The sequence below is a fragment of the Osmerus eperlanus genome, chromosome 7 (assembly GCF_963692335.1).
Source record: "Osmerus eperlanus chromosome 7, fOsmEpe2.1, whole genome shotgun sequence".
NCBI lineage: Eukaryota > Metazoa > Chordata > Actinopteri > Osmeriformes > Osmeridae > Osmerus > Osmerus eperlanus.
Window position 1 is genome coordinate 8,562,432 of NC_085024.1, and position 20,262 is coordinate 8,582,693.

The window sequence follows — 20,262 nt, forward strand, 5'->3', positions numbered from 1 at the left end:
TACTAAATCAAATGCCACTGGGTGCCTGTTAACGCTAACCATTTACTTCAACGACTTTTAGCAATCTTTCCCCTCCTCCGTATCCTCAAAATTCCTCAGCTGCTGCTTGTTAGCCAGAGACACCAGATCTGCTGGATCTGGAAAAGCATCTTCCCTTCGGATGGCATCTGCTGGGCTGTCGATGTGGCGCTAATGAGCCACCAGCCAAAAAACACACCGTTTGACTGTCACTTTCTTTGACAAAGGAAAAACCTGGGCTGCTAATGGTCGCAAGAATGTATTCTGAACAAAGGATGCTGGAGGGGCGGGGGAGATTCTTAACTTAACAGAATTGGGCTTAACAGGAATGAGTGCGCATACAGACGCTTAACTGACAACATTGATCAAATATACCGCCATGGCTTGACAATATGGAGTGCTTGGTCCTCATTGCCAACTTTGACACGAAAAATGGGTGTATACACTCATAGGGGACAGGGTTACCTTCGTCGAAGTCAGCATCGTCCTCTGTGTGTTGGGGGAAGGGAAAGCAGTTGGTGATCTCCAGCCTGTCCTCCACCACCAGGCCAAGCAGCACACCCTGTACCACCTCACTGCCCTGACCCTCCTCCTGGTAATGCTTGATTATTTTTAAGACCACCTGAGGAAGGGGGAGAGAGGGAGGAAGGGGTTAGTGTGTGATAGAGAGCATGTGTGTGTGTGCCCGTCAGCTTGCTTTCAGTAGACGCATGCGTGAGGAGAGAAAGAGGTGAAGCAGAGGAGAGACACTGCAATAGGATTTCTGAAATGGGGCAGAGAGCAAAAAAAGTTGCCTTGATCCAGCACAAACAACGAAAATGTTCAGCTTGCCACTATATTATTTACTTCCAATTTGTCTGGAGAACCTGAGAGGTAATTCATCTGGTTCAATGCAGGGACCTGGTTCCTGGTGGCAGCCCATTAACCATAAAAAAAATGTACTCTAGCTCTTATGTATGTTACAAGTGTCAGGAATGTTGACTCATAGGTTAAGTAAATACATTAAGCTCACGAAAAGGAGAGCAGGTACAACAACAGTTTCAATATATTATAAATGAGAATAGCCAAAGAGGAGGAATAAAAAAAAAAAAAAAACTGGAAGTGAGGGCGGGAGGCGCATATGAATCACCAGTATCCAAGCAGCACTGGCCAGGTCAAGCCCACAGGCATTAATAATGTTCGGTGGTTGACAGCGGGAGTCAGAGTCTTAACACATGTAGGGCTGTAATGGCAGACACCTGAATGATACAGCCCCTTTTTGTCACTGGTCACTCAGACACTCGTCTGGGACAGTCGTTGATTTACATAAAAGGAACTGTAATGTTAAAATGAAAATAACACTTTAATGACACCTCTGGAGAGGTGGTCTCAACAGTTGAGCAATGTCATGACAATGCAATCCGCACCGCAGCGGCTAATCTACCGCACTCGGACGGATTTGGATTGGGTAACTTGTGTTGCATGAGTTGAATTTTTCAACTTTTGTAGTGCTTTGCCACGGAAGAGCGACTTTAGCGTTCAACAGTAGCCTACGTTTATGGGATTGCAAGAAAACTTAAATATTTGTAGTGAGTTAGCTATAAACAATTATTACATGGCTGAATCCTCTATAGGGAGTCAGATGGCTGAGCGGTTAGGGAGTCAGGCTATTAATCAGAAGGTTGTTGGTTCACTTCCCGGCCGTGCCAAATGACGTTGTGTCCCTGGGCAAGGCACTTCACCCTACTTGCCTCGGGGAGAATGTCCCTGTACTTACTGTAAGTCGCTCTGGATAAGAGTGTCTGCTAAATGATTAAATGTAAAATGTATTCTGTTGGCCTACACACGACACAACTTACAGAGTAGGCTACTGTTTGTTGGTTGATGTCGGATAACTTGAAATAAAACCATTTCCAAACAACAGAAGAGGCCCCCTTTTCTTACAAATTCTTCTTCGTCCGGCAAATCAACCCCACTGGCGTTTTTTCAGACATCATTAACGCTTGCTTACACTTGCCAACAAAAGCAGCAGGGTTTTTCCTGCATAGAGAACATTTTGGCGCGCGCCAAAGCCATTTTTTTAAATTTCCACTCAAAATGCTGACAAAAGTTTGATTTACGATTTCCAACGCAGCCTCCATTGGTATTCTTAACCTGGAATGATAATATATAGTGCAGTGTTTCCTCTATGGCTAAATTTCTGCCGCCACGGTATCAGAAATCAGGCTGTACATTTTTTTAGGGCATCTATCAGCAGTGATTGTTAGAGTGCATGTCGGAGAATTGCACGGACATGCGCTTCACACCGCAGTTGAGATTGCGTGTGTGCATCCTTGAGAACTGTAAGTCGTATAACTTATGTTGTCAGTAAATAAATAGCATTCTTGCGATATTTAGAATTGTAGTTTAACTTTTATTTGATTTGCTATTTTCGTTTGACCTTGAAGCACATTTGCATTGCTCTGACGGAATTTTCGATTTGGAGTGTATTTTGTCTAAGCGGACTACATTCATGCCGATGCTAATTAATTATATATTTGATGACCCATTCTGCAGGTAACCAATTCGATTTGTTGTTCAAGTTTTATGTCTCGTGCTGTAAAATTATTGTTGTAAAATTACACTGGTGGCGTTGCTAGCATTCTTGATCTAGGATGACTAGTGAAGGCTAACTACTTACTAACTGAGAGTGAGGTAATGCCGGGAAATATCAAACTGAGGCTTTAACATATCGACCGAGCTTTAACGAGGTTGATACGCTGAAACCGAAGTTAGATATGGATAGTAGAACTCTGGCAGTCATGCCATCTGCGGATGGCATGACTGCGCATCAGCCAATCGGAACGCTCATACTCGTAACTTTTTTGAGTCTTTTTTGAGTTTTTAACTCAAGTGTTGTCTCATGTGAGGCAGTTGTTTTTGTTTAATAAATAATCGAGTGTGATGATGAATTATGGTTACTTTGTACCATTTCTTAATTGAATTTACAGAACAATTACTATACCGTGATATACCGTAACCGTGATATAAAATTACTCATACCGTGATAGAAGATTTTGGCCATATCGCCCACCCCAAGTCGTAGCTAATTTTCTTTTTTTAATTATTATTATTTATTTATATGATTATTTGTATTTTATTTTTTATTTTTTTATATAGCGCCAGATCACAAATTAAGTCATTTCAAGGTTACCTTTCCTATAAAACAGGTCAATAGCTTGCTCTTTTATTAAACAAACTAAATGGCCTTATGTTATTTACACGACGGCATGTCATTTCTGTCCCCCCCCCCTGTAATACAGGTTCATTATTGTTCATTATTATCCAGAGCGGCTTACTATAAATCATTTGTGCGACCAAATCATGTTTTGCGCCAGTGCCACCAGTGGAAAAGGTTAGATGAGGTAGAGCCCTGCAACAGCAAAAAAAAAAGAATATCACTTGCCAGGGGGAGGGAGCCCTTGTCTCAAGCCCTGGCCCGAGGACCTGTCCTGTTCTAATCTACTGGGGAAACAGATGATTTATTTCAACGCAGCCCGGCTGCCATCGCGCAATGTATACCCAACAATGATAACGGTTTGAACTCGAGAGGATAACCTATCCCTTCCCAGCCTGTTGTCTCTGTCTATGGGGTGGCTGAATCACAGACAACAGTTCAAGGGGAGAGTGACAAAGAGAGGGAGAAACCAATCAGAAATGTGGACACCTGAAGTTTCCCCTGTCTTCTATCTCTGTAACTGTTGCAAATGGCTTTCTTTTCACTGCCACAAGGTCAGATAAAGAAACACACACCTATTCCTGATCCCGACAACCATTACATCACTCACAGCCTGACCTCCCCTCACCCCCAAATAAAAAAACAGGATGCAACCACGTGTCTGGAATCGATACCCGCATTGTACTGAACCACTTGAATTATTGGAAACGGATTATGGAAAACCAACAGAACACACAAGCCAGTTGGGCTATTCACCACTGACCAAATGCCATCAGGTATTGGGAGTAAGCTTGGAATTGGAACAGGTCTCTCTCTGTCTGTCTCTCAGGGGCTCTCTCTCTCTGTGGCTCTGGTGACTGAACAACAATACTGAACACCCCTCCAGATTGTGAGTGATAAGTCCAAACATTACATATCCTTTGTGTATGTTTAAACTAAGAGTATACCAACCATTCATAGTACCAATTACATAAAATGGACACAAGGTTCTGTCAGTGACAAATATTTCATTTAGTAGGCCAATGTCACTGTGGCCCGCATCTCAGCCTCTGCCTCAAAACAAGTGGTGAAAATAAAATTTTCTGGTGGCAATCTTTTCAGAGGGGACGAGGCTTAAAAAAAAAGAGCTCATCCTCGTCTTCCTGTGGTTGTGGTGGTTGAGGTGCAGGTGCTTGAAGAGCATCAAGCATCCTCTCAAAATTAGTGGGCTCTGTCTCGATGGGGAAGTTGCCACTTGTCTCCCTGAACTCTAGGAATGGAGCTAGGAAGCTCATATGACAGCAGCGCATCTCCATGGTCTACCACTCCCTAGACCTGCTCCACTCTTTCTCCCTATTATTTTCCTTTTTGTAGCCGTCCCTCAAGGTCTTCCATTTCTTTTTGCAAACCTCAACTAGAAAGAAAGATTTATCAGACAAACGTTGACATGTGTACTAAACGTTGACATGTGTACTAACCTTTTATTATATTACTCAAAATCTCTGCAAATCAATTGCTAGATTATGGCTAGCCACTACACATTTACTGTATGGCTAGCGAGTGACTGCCAACCAGCAATTTCAACGTTGAATGTCAATTCCAGGGTTTTCCTGGGTCAAAATGGGTCTTCGGTGCTCCAAAAAAACAAATATATATATGTATATATATATATATTCTTTTTTTTCTTTTTTCTAATAAATGTATTTATTCCCAGGTGTTTTGCATCTAATTGCAAATAATAACAATAAACCCACTTTTTATTAATTAAAACTACTTCAGCATAATAATGCACCTAAAATACAAACCTGAGCAAGGGCAGCAATCGCTATCGAATCAACAGACATGTGCAATTTAGCAAGCAGGGGAAGAATACAAACAACGAAAATCGCCAGTTAACTTGATTTAAATTTGCAAGAACTATAGACTTATACAATAACTGGCTTAAATGAACTGACAACATCAGTTATACGACTTACAGTTCTCAAGGACACACACACGCAATCTCAACTGCGGTGTGAAGCGCATGTCCGTGCAATTCTCCGACATGCACTCTAACAATCACTGCTGATAGACGGCCTAAAATGTTGTCTGATTTCTGATACCGTGGCGGCAGAAATGTAGTCATAGAGGAAACATTGCACTATATATTATCATTCCAGGTTAAGAATACCAATGGAGGCTGCGTTGGAAATCGTAAATCAAACTTTTGTCAGCATTTTGAGTGGAAATTTCATTTGCATTTGTACAGGTGTATTCGTGCACGTCGGGCTGGCCTTCGCAGCGGAACGACAGTTTAGTGGCCACTCTGTCCATTTGCGCACCTCACAGTTGCGTATTGATCAGACAAGATGACACGCTTATCAACTCGATTACTATTGATCAAAACAGAAAGAAGGTTCGGCTGTAGCCTACTTGAAACATACTATTGAGAACATATTCGCTGACATGCATTGCACGCGTGATGAACACAGCTTTTATTTTATTCTTTTATCACAGACATTTTTTTGCCTTTGGCGCTCAGGATTTGTCATTGGCGCTCGGGAAAACGGCTTTGGCGCGCGCCAAAACTTTCTCTATGCAGGAAAAACCCTGTTAATTATATGCACATACTGAAACTCTGCTCTGCAGTCGGCAATGGCAATTTATTGAGGATATTGAAAAAAAGATGTTACTGCTGGCAAGTCAAGGTCCTGGTCTTAAAAGCAAAGCAAATAGCTGTGCTCTCGCTGCTGAAAGTCACTGGTAAAATGTGTCTACCAATGAAGCAATTGTGTCCCCTGGTAGCAAAGCATAAGTATTGCAAAAAAAAGTAAATACTACATCTGGGAGTCGCCAAATGTATGTGCATACAAAAGGTAGAGGGACCTGTGTTTCTTAACACAAATACTGTGAAATATGGTGATGGACAACCATCATTCAGTCCTAGGAAATTGCTATTTCTGGCCATGAACAAAATGTTCAATGGATGCCTTGCTAGAGGGCTTGAATATCCAGCTACAGGGTTTCAATGCATTAAATTTGACTTCACAAATCTTTGTTCTCTAATTATTTGCAATTTATATTTTGGACTCAAGTGATCCGGACCTCGGTTTGGGCCACGCAGATGACCTGAGAATATTGATTTCCAAGAATCTGAAGCAAACTGACTAAATCTGAGAATAAGTATTTATATATTTAGAACGGTTCATATTCTTCATCTTTTCTTATTCTTGACACTTCTCATCATCGTTGTTAATTTACAGTTAATGTATCTAATATCTCAGCGGCACTACACTGCGACCGAAATGGTCGCATTTGCGACCTTTTGAAATGCCATTGCGATCGAAATTTTTTATTTTAATAAAAACAAAAAAATTAAATTATGATTTATTATGAGCATTTGTTAAAACAGTAATGTGTATTTTAAGAATACATTTTAAAACAACGTGCTCTGAACATTCAACACATCAAGTTGGCTTTAGCCCCGCGACCCCCTCCCGAAATGGTGTAGCCTAAAGTTGATTTAAAAAATAATAATCTACCTCTTGTCCAGACGCACGCAGCAATGGAATATAGGCTCCTCAAATCTGACGGGTTAAAATGAAGCGGACAATTCGCCATGTACGGAGCAGGTGAGTTAGAATGATACGGACATATGAAATTTGACACCAGTGGCTCAAAGAACACCAGTGGTCATAGGTGCCATTACCAGCGTATAGGTAGTATTGCCAAACTTTTTCGCCAGCGCAAGGCGCAACGTGTAGCCTATTGAAAAGTCAAATGTTTTCGTATCACTTCAGATTCCTCACTACATCAAATGTGGTTGTCATTACAGTTTACTTAAGTGTTCTAAATTAAATAAACCTCATACGGTCTGCGAAAAAGTAGTATTTCCAGGCAAATGAGGCAATACTTGTTTCAAAAGTAGTATTGCCATGGCAATACTGTCAATACTGACGGCGGCAGCAATGGTTAGAGCTAAGGTACTGTCGAACGCCCCTGAAGGAGCATTCGTTTTGATGGACTTTGGAGAAACAATTAAAAAAAAAAAAAAAAAAAAAAAAAAAAAAGAATAATGCTTAATAATGAAAAGTGTGCGTTTTGGCAAATGTGTTTGACTTTGTGCATACGTATATCCAAGTTGTGCATTAAAAAGTTGTAGATGCTTGCATACATATATAAAGGTTTTGCAATTTTAAGTTTGGTGTTTTTAAGAGGAGTTTTGACCTCTAACATACGCATGTGTTTTATTAGAAAGAATGTGCATTGGCAAATGTGCATAATATTTTAAAGAGTGTTAAGAAATAGCTGGAAAATGTTTTAGAACCTTTTTTACCTTTTTTGAATAAAAAAAAAAACTTTGTAGATGTGCATCTTAAAATAGATATGTAGTATTGCTAATGTGTAAAAGTTTAAGACAGAGTGTTTCAGTATGATAAATGCAGAGGATGTGGTTAGGAAATGCTTGAATAGATGGAACCACATTTAACTTTTTGGAGAATACAGGAAACGTGTAGACCGATACCTGCGTCAAAGTCTAGACAGGGCCATCACGTGTTAAAAGAAATAAGAATGAAAGTTGGGGGTAGAGAGAAGGCTTTTTGAGAGTTGTACTTCGTGAGTCGAGTAGTCGAGGTTGTTAGTTCCTGAGCCTGTTTTTCTGTAGAGTGTCCGCCTGTGCCTATTTTAGCAAAGAGTTTTCTTTTCTGTCAGTTGTGCTGCTGTTTTACTAGTGACCCAGGGTCCGCGTTTTCCTATTTTTTTTGTCGTGCCTTAATCAAGGAGGCTTTAGCGTACCTTTTTCTTTTCCTTTTTTACACTTTTGTATCTGTTCCAATAATCTGCCAATAAAAATTTGAAAAGACAGTCGTTGCTCTACCGCCCATTTGTGCGCCCCCCGCTCGAGACCAAGGGATCCACTCAGCGCCCCACACCGATACTCAGGTGAGTTCCCCGGGAATCGCGACTAGTCATTTAGGCACGAAAACTGCCCAGCTGGTGTTTACGCGAAACAGGGTCTTGAAGTGTTCATCTGCTCAGACACATATACTCTCTCGATAGGTGCGGTGTTGCGTCTCACAGATAAACTAACGGGGGGAATAAGGGCGGAGGAGGGCCCTTGAACGTTTTTGTTATCGGGTGGGAAGGGCGCGGTAACCGGGAGCGAAACGTAGCCATAGGAATAAGTGATCGATAAATTATGATGTTTTGCCCAAAAAAGGGCCTATAAACGTTTGCTGCTATAAAAGATCCCTCCAGGTTTGCGTCAGGAGGCCCCGGTGAGCGTCTGTGACACCGTGGTTTGGTTGGGTGCGGAGATTCCTTTCCAGGGAGGGAGGGAGCCTCGGACTAACTCGTAGCCAAGCGTGTGTTCTCCGCACACGTAGCCTATACGAATTCGTGAGACCCCGTGCGAGAGTTGGGTGGCGTAGCGAGGCGTAACAGTATATTTGTTGCCGGGGGACCAGCACCCCGGTCAGCGACCTCGAGTCCCCACACGATCGTTCGACAGTACCAAGACGAGCAATGCACTGTGTGTTCTGTAAATTCTGTGGGCCTTCAATTGCAAGACTGTCCAAATTTGTAACAGCATCAAAACAATTCAAACACAAAACATTGAAGCTTCACAATGACGGTATGAAGCACGCGATGTGTCGAGACAGGTTGGGCCTACATATCCCGTGATGCAGCAACACCTCCGACTGCATGTCGGCGTTATTTTTCCTTACTCTTATCACCCAAATAAAATAAAAAACCTGAAATAAAAGTACCCCCCAGACAAATCCTCAAAATCTAATTAAAGTACCCCCCGGAATAAAAGTACCCCCCGGAAAATTGCCAAATCAACACGCAAACTGTGTCCATATGCTATCAAAATGTGTTCCTACCAGTGTAAGTGCGCATCTTTTACTGTCACTTGCAATCAGGAATAGAAATGGACAGCAAATATACCATTGCTAGGAAAAAACTTCAACACTTGTAGTTTGGAAATACATAATCATTGTTAGAATTTATTTTATTTTTTAAAGAGGCTGTTTGGTTACAAATATAGTACTGGTACTTTTCTTCAAAAACGTAGTCGCTATGACTGAAACATAACATGAAAACCACTAGCAAACAAAGCATTGCTAGGAAAATACTTCAACACTTGTAATTTGGAAATACATAGTTATTACAAAGTAAAAAAGAAAGAGGCTGTCTAGTTACAAACATACAGGTACTAGTACTATAACTTTTCCTAAAACAGCTTACAGTGACTACATGACAACCACTACCAAATAAAGCATTGCTAGGAAAATACTTCAATGCCTGTAGCTTAGAAATACATAGTTACAAAGCTGTCAAATAACAAACATACCATGACTACTGGTATACCTAAACAAACTTATAGTAGACACGACTGCCGCGCAGCACAATTGCAGGTGCTGTGATATACCTGTAACCACGGAGTTGACACTGACACGACAGCAGAAGGTTAAAGGTAAATGTCTTTTTTACTTGAGTTCGCAAATATAAAAAAGTAAATACCCTGGGATTTTTATTTGCCGATGAGAGGCTCGTTGTCTATAGGTTGTGACTGTCATGCTGGTGTGCTGAATGGGAACCGTTATGTGAGTGTACAGTAGCTAGAGCTAACATCAGAGCCATAATGAGGCTCTGGCTAACATTTACTAGCTTGCACAGACAACCTTCAGTTGGTAGCTAACGTCGTTAGCTAATGTAAGCTACTTGCCAGTAGCTAGCTAGCTAAGGTAGCTAGCTACGTTTTCACATCAAAGAGTTCAAATGTATCTTCCCTTCCGAAAAGAATGCATGGAATTTTCTAAAATTATGTCTCGATTTTCCCCCAAAAAATAAACGTACCGTCCAAAATAAGCACGTACCGGATGGATTTTTCGGGTAAAAAAAATAAACGTACCGGTACATTTATTTGGGAGATAAGAGTAAGTGTTCAGGAGTCTGCCCATCTGTGCCCCAACCATAACATGCTGAAATTTAAAATAAATTCATTTTGCACTTCATAATGTAGGCCTACTGTATTTTCTATTGCAGTAAATCTATCACAATTAATGTTAACGAAAACAAGAAGGCATGTGGTTTAAAAGATGGCAAGTAATTAAAGGTCCCATAGCATGCTGTTTTTTGATGCTTTTATATAGGCCTTAGTGGTCCCCCAATACTGTATCTTAAGTCTCATTCCCGAAATTCAGCCTTGGTGCAGAATTAAAGCCACTACGAGCAGTCCCACAATGAGCTTTCCTTAGAACGTGCCATTTCTGTGTCTATAGCTTTAAATGCTATGAGGAGATGTGGTGTGGGTTAACTGCCATTGCAAGCCATGATGTCTCTCGAGGAAAAAACAATATCGCGCTCGCACAGTCGTAGCTCATCTTCTCATTGGGGGGGCCAAATTCTCTGTGCGGGCAAAGCAGAGAAAGGGGAGGTAACCTTTCCCCTTATGACAACATAAGACATAACATAAGATTTTCAGATCGAAGCATTTGAGCTTATTTTATCAAAGGCGGAGAAACATACCCATGGCTTGGTTTACACCTATCGAAATTTCTAGCCACTGGGGGACCAAAGGCAGGCTAGGGGAACTTTAAAGGTGACATGACATGAAAACTTCACTTTAGGAGGTTATTTAACATTAATATGAGCCTTTGGTCCCCCAGTGGCTAGAATTTTCGATCGGTGTAAACCAAGCCCTGGGTGTTCTTCTCTGCCTTTCAGAAAATGAAAGCTCAATTGCTCTGTTTGAAAATCTCTTTGTTACGTCACAAGGAGGAAGGTTACCTCCCCTCTCTCTGCTTTGCCCGCCCAGAGAATCTGGCCCGCCCATAAGAAACTGAGCTACGACCGTGCAAGTGTTTTTATCCCCGAGAGACATCATGGCTTGCAAACGAACGAAGCATTACATTTGCTCAGTTTGGAAGTACAAAGGAAAACAAAAATCTTTACAATTCCTTGATCCGAGCCTCTGAAGACCCAGTATCTTAATTTTATTTTCTCTGGAAATGCACCTACACACCTTCTGTTGTAGGCGCATTTGTTTTGCATGTCTGCGCCAAACACTTCAGCCATGACTGTTTCCTCAACTTGAGCTAATACAAAACTGGCCTTGCTGAAATTAAATTCTGGATCAGTACTAACTCTCCTTCGTCCAGCTACTAACCTCGGACAAGTTAGTTAACTAATGCTATATCATTTTGTAGCTTTACTGTATATGGTTACCTAGCTTGCTACCCTTAGAATGTGGCTGTAACATTAGCTCTGCAGCTAACAGCTGAGTTACTGTCGCTAATGGAAAGGTAGATAGCATCAAGTATGTGTGTGAATACACATGCTGTAACGTGAGTGTTGTACACTTCTTTGTTATTTGGATAACCGTTCTGCTGTTGGCGTTATGGCGCGTGCGATATCCGCCTTTCCCCTCTTTGAAATGACTGAGTGTGTACCTCTGCAAACCAGGGTTATCAGATGAGAATGGGCAAATTCGAGGCATCTTACAGCAACGGGGCTACAGCCATTGCGATACATCCATTGTAAACATTAGCGCATGGTGCCACCCCTCCGCTCCTCATTAGCATTTAAAGCTACAGACACCAAAACAGCGCGTTCTGAGGAAAGCTCCTTGTGGGACTGCTAGTAGTGGCTGTAATTATGCACCAAGGCTGAATTTCGGGAAACAGACTTCTGATACAGTATTAGGGGACCACTAAGGCCTAGATAAAAGCATCCAAAAACAGCATGTCATGTCTCCTTTAATGTTAAATAACCTCACAGTGACATTTTCATGCCATGGGAACCTTACAGTGCACATCTGTATGCAATACAGGTTCATTATTGTTCATTATTATCCAGAGCGGCTTTCTATGAATAATTTGTGCGACCAAATCATGTTTTGCGCCAGTAACTGAAAAAGTTAGTAGCGCAAGTGCAACCAGTGGAAAAGGTTAGTGTACGCCCTGTATCTGACATCTTACTTAAAACCTTTTCATGTTCCTGTTAAATTTGCCTGAAAACGCCTAAACAGCATACCCAAAATAAATTGGAAGCTGTTCTTGAACCATTTGGAGTACATGCATGTAAATGATCTCTTTTGAAAGCTGACACTCTGAAGTTATGTCCCCTGTTGTCAGGACCCCTGTCAGTCCTTCTAGTGTTGAGTAATAGAAGCTTGAACACAAGGAAAGTGAAAATTTCTATTTCCGCCTAGATTTTGTTTTGAAAACAGAGGCCTGAATAGGCCTAGAGGTGGTAGGTATTATCTGGAAGACTAAATTGGACCACAGGTTGAAGCCTTACCCAATTCAAATCAAAAGTCAAACATAATACCACAATATATTCATATTTGACACATGTTTTTATAAGAGTACATCCAGGAATTTTCTAAAAGGGTCTTTTGGAGACTCCAAAATGACCCTTTGTAACCAAGGTCAAGGTCAAATAAAAAGGTATTATTTTTCATAATTGTTATCTCTAATGAAAGGTGGTACTTAGAACTATCATATATAATAGCTAAATCCCTAATTAGTAATACTGAAACACAAAAACTGAAGCATGAACACATTGGAGTGCTTTATCTGATTCCAAGGATTGGCGCACAAAGAACACTGATTCTGTCAACCATATTGCGCAATCGACTGTTATTTTGAAGGCTCCACAGACGCATACAAATGAGGTATTGGCATTTTCAGCTAGCTGTCAGCTACAAGGCTAACGAGCTAATTTCAGAGCCAGTCGAAGCCAGTTCGAGAAATTTGTTTAGAACGAGTGTGGGGGGGGGGGGGCGGGGGGGGGGCAGGACGCACAGACCTAGTTGGCTTTAGAGGGCTGTCAACGGGGCATGGAAGCTCCTATTGGGTCGAACAAGGTGTCAATCAAAAGGGGAGGGTTCAACGGACATTTTGAGACCTTCATTTTGTAAATACTCCGTTGATAAATCTGAGAAAATAACACTTTTATGTGAACAAGTTGTTTCTTCCGTCGGCTAACTTGCATAATGAAACAAAGGATAATGGCTATTCATGAACGTAAAACATTGTATTTGGACGAATTACTTTACATGGTTAGATACTTTGAACCCTTGGGACTTACGCAGATCAAGTTTTGATGGCATGATTTGCACACCTGGACCTATTTGAACAACTTAGGGTGAGTACAACTTTTTTCTTTGGCATTGTTGAAGGAATGTTCACCGGAAAAAGACGTTGACTTTGCTTGCTATTGCGACTTGATCTTGAATTGGTTTATTTCAATGGAAGCACAATAATCGTAGCTTTCCAACGATGTATAACATGTGTAGCGTCTAAAAAATATATTTTTTAGAATTTAGTGCGTCGTAACTGAGGAAGGGGGAGGCAGCATTTTTGTCTCTCGGGCGAAACAGGAGCGTAAACAGGTTAACTATCATATATTATAGCTAAATCCCCCATTAGTGTTACTGAAACACAAAAGCTGAAGCATGAATGCTTCATCTGATTCACCAGGATTGACAAAGAAAGAACTATGCTTCTGTCAGCCATTTTGTGCCTGGACTTTTATTTTGAAAATGCCAAAGGTACCCATAATATATTGGTATTTGCAGAATTGCATTAGCTACAAGACTAACAAGTTCATTTGAGAGCCAGCTGAAGCCAGTTTCAGCTGTTAGCAAAGAAAGAGTGGGGGGGAGCAACTTCCAATAAAGAAATTATTGATAAAAGGGGTTCGTCTTCAGTTATTTGGAAGTGGTTTGGCTTTTGAAATCCGACAAAGAGCAAAGCAATGTTCGGTGCAATTTGTGTCATAAACAGGTGGCTACCAAGACTGGTAACGACAAACCTTTTTTACCACCTGAAGCAAAATCACTCGTTGGAACATGCAGAAAGTGTGCGTTTGAGCCAAGGTATTGATAAAAAGCAAGGTTTTAAAAAGCTTAAGTTACTTGACCCCAGGTACGTGCTCCCTGGCAGCAAACATTTCTCTCACACCACACTGCCTAAACTTTATGCCGAGTGTAGGGGAAAAAGTTGAGGAAGAGACTTATTTTGCTACTACTACGGATCTTTGGTCTATTGTCTTAATTATCGTTATCGAATGGAAATATAAATATCTATCGTGAAAATGTTTTACCCATATCACCCAGCCCTAGTACCAATTGTTTCTTCCGTCGGCAAACTTAACATGATGCAACATTTTTGTAGTTTCCCAATATTAATAAAAATGTAACAAAAAAAAATTACAATCCGCAGTCTTTGCGGGAATCCAAAACACACAACCCGCAGTCTTTGCGGCGTCTCGAGCCGCAGTCTTTGCGGCGTCTCGAGCCGCAGTCTTTGCGGCGTCTCGAGCCGCAGTCTTTGCGGCGTCTCGAGCCGCAGTCTTGCGGCGTCTCGAGCCGCAGTCTTTGCGGCGTCTCGAGCCGCAGTCTTTGCGGCGTCTCGAGCCGCAGTCTTTGCGGTGTCTCGAGCCACAGTCTATGTGGGAATGAAAATCAATAGAAACAATAATACAAGTACTAAAAGTAATAAAAACCCTTCTGAGATTAAATTATTAAAATGCTTTGGTAAAAAAATTGGTTTTAAGCTGTCTTTTGAAAATTCTTCCCTAATATTTATGGGTAATGTGTTCCATAGTTTTGGGGCGTAGTTGACAAAGGCTGCATCACCAATCTTCTTATGACTGCTTCTGGTAACCTGTAATAGGCCTGCATCTGATGATCGCAGTGTTCTAGCTGGTGTGTAGTTAGTAAGAGAGGTAGCAATGTAGCTAGGTCCTTGTCCATTTAGAGCTTTGTATGTGAGGATAAGGACTTTAAAAGTAAATTCTGAAGGTAACAGGGAACCTGTGTAAAGTAGCTAGGACAGGACTAATGTGTTCTCTCCTTTTAGTTTTGGTTAATAATCTAGCTGCAGAGTTGCGAATGAGCTGTAGTCTTTCAGTAGTTTTCTTGGGAAGACCAGTTACAGTAGCCCAGCCGGCTCAGGATTTTTCCTGCATAGAGAAAATTTGGACCGCACCTAAGCCGTTTTCCCGAGCGCCTATAACAAATCCCGAGCACCTAAGGCAAAAAAAAAAAAATCAGCGATAATTTTTTTTTTTTAAAGCTGTGTTCATCACGTGTGCAATGCATGTCAGCGAATATGTTCTCAATAGTATGTTTCAAGTAGGCTTCAGCCGAACCCTCGTTCTGTTTTGATCAACAGTAATCGAGTTGATAAGCATGTCTTCTTGTCTGATCAATACGCAACTGTGAGGTGCGCGAATGGACAGAGCGGCCAGTAAACTGTCATTCCGCTGCGAGGGCCAGTCCGACGTGCATGAATACACCTGTACAAATGCAAATGAAATTTCCACTCAAAATGCTGACAAAAGTTTGATTAACGATTTCCAACCCAGCCTCCATTGGTATTCTTAACCTGGAATGCTAATATATAGTGTAGGCACAAAGAAAAGAAAATTGCAAAACACCTGGGAATAAATACATTGATTCGAAAATATATATAAAGTTCTATGTGCTCGCTATAACTTCTATTGGAGCCGTCATCGCAATTAATCACTCGTGCAGTGCATGTCCGCGAATACGTTTAATAGTATTTTTTAAGTACAGCCGAACCCTCGTTCTGTTTTCATCCAGCGCCGGCTGCAGCCGGCTGCCTTGAAGCTGAGAATGCCATTGGCTGCTTCACGTCAGCCTGGCTGCAGGCAACGCCGGCACTGCATGAAGTCGAACGCACCAATTTAACTTGACCTTCAGGTCAAGTTAAATTGGTGCGTTCTCAGCTCAAGTTAAATTGGCCGCCAATTGAATTTGAAGGTCAACAATAGGTCAAATAAATCTACATCATTTACGAATTTCTTGACCCAAATGGTCTCAGAAACCATGTATTATGCAGCAGTGTGAGCAAAACCATTAAAAAGTTAATTTCCAGCTTGGCTGACGGCAGCCATTTTGGATATAGGGCTCTCACCAAATGTCCCCACATTTTTTTGAGGGGCACCCCGGCTTATTTATTTTCTTGAACCTTTATAGATGACAAATCAAGTGAGAAACGAACCTTCGCTCTCCATGGTCACGGAACTGCTATAGATGACCCAATTAACATGAGATCATGGCTATTTCTGGATGTAATACAGTTTTGGCCGAAATATTTTACATGGTTAGATACAAGGCATTACACTGCGACCGAAATGGTCGCATTTGCGACCTTTTGAAAGTCCATTGCGACCGTAATTTTTAATGGGTCGCAAATGTATCACTAATTATTTTTGTGCTTACCTTAGGTTCTAGGCAATATATGCTATGATTTATTATGAGCATTTATTAAAACAGTAATGTGTATTTTAAGAATACGTTTTAAAACGTGCTCTGAGTATTCAACACATCAAATTGGCTTCGGCCCTGCAGCCCCGCGACCCCCCCCCCCCCCCCCCCCCCCCGGAATGGTGTAGCCTAAAGTTTCACGTCAGGACGCACGCAGCAATCGCATAATCAAATCTGACATGTTAAAATGAAGCGGACAATTCGCCATGTCAAACGGAGCATGTGAGTGCGAATGATACTGACATATGAATTTCGACACCAGTGGCTCGAAGAATACCAGTGCAGTGTTTCCCACACGCGTTGCGCCACAGAATCAACACCGGCCACCACAGATTGCGTTTCGTAAAAAAAATGTTTTAACACTATTTAGGCTAAAACACGCAGCGTATTCGTTCAGCTGCATTTCCTTTCCCTGCTTTCCCTCCGTCTCTCTGTCGCTCACGCGTCTCTCTCACATACACATACACACACATACCAGTCACAACGTCAGCACACGTTAGCAACGATGCATACATACGCTGTTCTAGTAAGACAGACAGCTATATCAGCAAGCCTTCAGCATTAGTACCGCCGCTAAAGGTCTAGGAAAGTTGAGGCTACTTTTCGCTAGGTACTTACGGACATGTCTTAAACTGATAAGAACAAAGGGGAACCCACTTGTCTTTGTTGAGCAGTCTCAGGAGCCCTAGCTACTTACCTGGCGTCATGGAGCCAACCAGTTAAATAGTTATTTAGCACTAGCGTTGCTACCTGCATATGCAGAAATTGTTTGTTTGTTGTTGTTGATTTTGTGAAGGTGTGAATCATTTTGTATTATTTAATATAAAGTTCTGTGTAACAAATTATTAATGAAGGAATTATTTTTAACCCCACCCCCCCAATAATGTTCCCTTTTGTGCTCGTGCCCTGTTCGTATCCGCGAGCACATTTGCAGGCAACTTTTCTTGACGTAAGCAAATAAATGGGGTGCTAGTTTACCCATTTCGGATTGGTTTCAAACTTCGCAAAAATCAGGAAAAAAAATTATATGAAAAAGTTAGTAGTATGAGCCAGGTTCGAGAATCGAACAAAAAATATTGGGGGAGATAGTTTTGGATATGTTGACTGGATTTAATCGGATAAAAACGACCGGACGAGCCGGGTGCCTAACTGGAAGTGCAATACCACCTACATCCACCGGGGCCGTTGCCTCAAGCCAAGGGGAGAGGGGTGGGGGTCTGATCTACACACATCAAAACGATACTCGGACTAAGGTTTTGGGCAAAGCCCCTAATGTTTAAAATGTCTGGCTCTTCCCCTGCCTCCACCACAAATATAATCTAATTCGCACAGAACTGTGCTTTTATGTACATGATTCTGCTAGGGCTGTCCCCACTCAGTCGACTAGTCGATTTTCTGGTGGATATGCTTGTCGACTAAGATTTTTTTAGTCGAGCTGCCATATGGCAGTGTGAGATCTGATTCCCGCTTGTGTCATCATTGCTGAATTAACTAAATGTTCTACAGAAATTGTAGATTATATTATTTAAGACAAATAAAGCAACGCTGAAAATATATAATTTAAAAGAAAAGGTGTAACTGTTTTCCCTTTCGTTAATCTGCGCTTTGTTTTGGTTTGGTATTTTGCACAAGGCACGAGCACAATTGGCTGCCGAACTACAAACTCTGCCATAGCCTACTTTGTCGGTATTATTAGTCAAAATGGCAAAGAAATCTGTGGTATGGCAGCATTTCATTAAAGTACATTTACATTTACAAAGTACCGGGTGACTCGAAAAACATTGAATGCAAACTCCAACAACGGTTTATTTTTCATAGTTCAACGTTGAATATGATGTAGCCTACCACCTGAAAAACGTAAGTTGGACTAGCCCTACTTCGCTCATGCTTACGCGCTGGGTTGAAAAATGAATATGCCTATTATAAGAATCACATCCAAATCGAATGACATTATCTTCTCCGGCCAAGACAACAAAATCTTTCTGTTGCAACGTTCCCCACTCAGCTTCTACCTACGTAACGGTGCGTTTACACTGCAGCGACGCAATCCGAGCGACAACATGTTTTCCATTCATTTTCAATGGAGCCAGGCGAATCGCTTGCGTGGTGCATTGTGGGTAGCGACGCGACGCGATCGAGTTGAGATTTTCTCAACTTTATGCAAATGAGGAGCGATTTTCACTAGCGATGGCCAATGGCAGTGTTTTCTTGTTTCTCGTAACGTAGCAACCATGGTAAACATTTCTAGCTTTCAGTTTTTAAGATGGAGGAGAAACTAATCGCCTGTGTGGCTGCATATCCAGTCCTGTACGATACGTCTCTGTATTTGTACAAAGACATTAATAAAAAGAATGAGGCCAGGGGCAGGTTTGCCGACGCTGTCGGTGCTCCTGGTGGTTTTTTTGTACTTTGTATTCTCGAACAAAGTTACGTTCCAGGGAGTTCCAGCCGGGCTACTACTATAAGCTTGGCTGGAACTCCCTGGTCATATCGACAGATTAGCAGAGACTTTGAGTACTATAATAAAACGTTTTTACACATGACAACGTGTATGTCTATTAAACAGTTTTGTATTTTGTATACAAGTTGTATTTTGATCGATGTTGCGAGTACGTAAACCCAAGTCTGCACACTTGGCCATGACAACTACAACAGTGACTTTAGAGAACTACAATTCTACATTAATCTGTTTGATACGCCCCCGCGCGTGGTGAACTGTGGGAAGGCGAGCGATGGCAAGCGATTCGCGTCGCTGCAGTGTAAACGCACTGTAAGTTCGCATGCTGCAAGTTTTCAGGCAGTGATAAGCGCGCACTGATGATTTGCATGTTAAACAAACAATATTTTTAATTTGTAGTACATTGTAAAAGATAGGCTACTAAATGCCATCGGCATTAAGTTACAACAGGACTGGTGATACGAGTCTTATTATTAGTAGGCTATTAGCGGCTGAATCTGCAATGTCCAGCAGCCATTGAGTCAGATCGGGAAAATGTTAGTACGTTTTTTTTTGTGAAAATAAAAGCGTTTCAAATTTCGATTAGTCGATTTTCAGACGTTTTAGTGGAGTCTTGGTCGACCAAAGAAAATCTTAGTCGGGGACAGCCCTAGATTCTGCAGTGTTTACATAATATCGCAATCTTTGAATACAGACAGAGTGGATTTCAGCTATCCACTCCGGCGGGACGAGGCGTTTGGTGCCCGCCATGATGGTAGGCTAACATTATTGTATTAGGCAGAGCCATCACGTTTCGAGATTTGTAATGGCCTTTGTAGCTAACAACAGACGCTTCACATTTGCTACTCACCAGTCCTTCTATCTGTATCTGCTTTACGGGAGAGTCCAAAGTGTTCCCCGTTGAAGCCATTGTGGCAGTCGGAGTAGCGCCGGAATCCTTTCGCGAAGCCATTCTGAACCACACGAGAAAGGAGGGAGGAACGTGTGCAAGGGAAGCGTCCGGTTCATGAGTGCGTTGGTTTTCTTTGGCCGGCCAAATGTGTGGACAATTAGTGGATGGTTCCACTTATATATAATAACAACACAAATCATTTGGCCATGACTCTTTCCAGCTCGAGCAATTATTCCATTCGGTGCCACTAAATTGTTGTCATATGCATATTTATATTACATTCATATTCATCTTAAATCACACACCTGAACTATCATACCATATCGAGGATAAGAACTAGGGTTTTCCAATTATTAAAAAATCTGAATGGTTTATTAAGGCTAATCATCCTCTATTAAGATTTCACACAGCAATTCTTTACAAATATTCTC

At 41.6% G+C, this 20,262-nt stretch overlaps 1 protein-coding gene across 1 annotated transcript in view; it reads right to left on the minus strand.

Moving 5' to 3' along the window:
- LOC134022958 (eukaryotic translation initiation factor 3 subunit H) overlaps positions 1–19,943 on the minus strand; it is a 59,161-nt gene extending 39,218 nt beyond the window's left edge. Inside the window, exons 1-2 of the mRNA XM_062464715.1 lie at positions 19,790–19,943; positions 484–640 (exon numbers count right to left, since the gene is read on the minus strand). Coding sequence (XP_062320699.1) covers positions 484–640; positions 19,790–19,891 — 259 coding nt within the window. The 5' untranslated portion in view covers positions 19,892–19,943. The remainder of the gene's footprint in view (positions 1–483; positions 641–19,789) is intronic.
- Between the last annotated feature and the right edge of the window lie 319 nt (positions 19,944–20,262).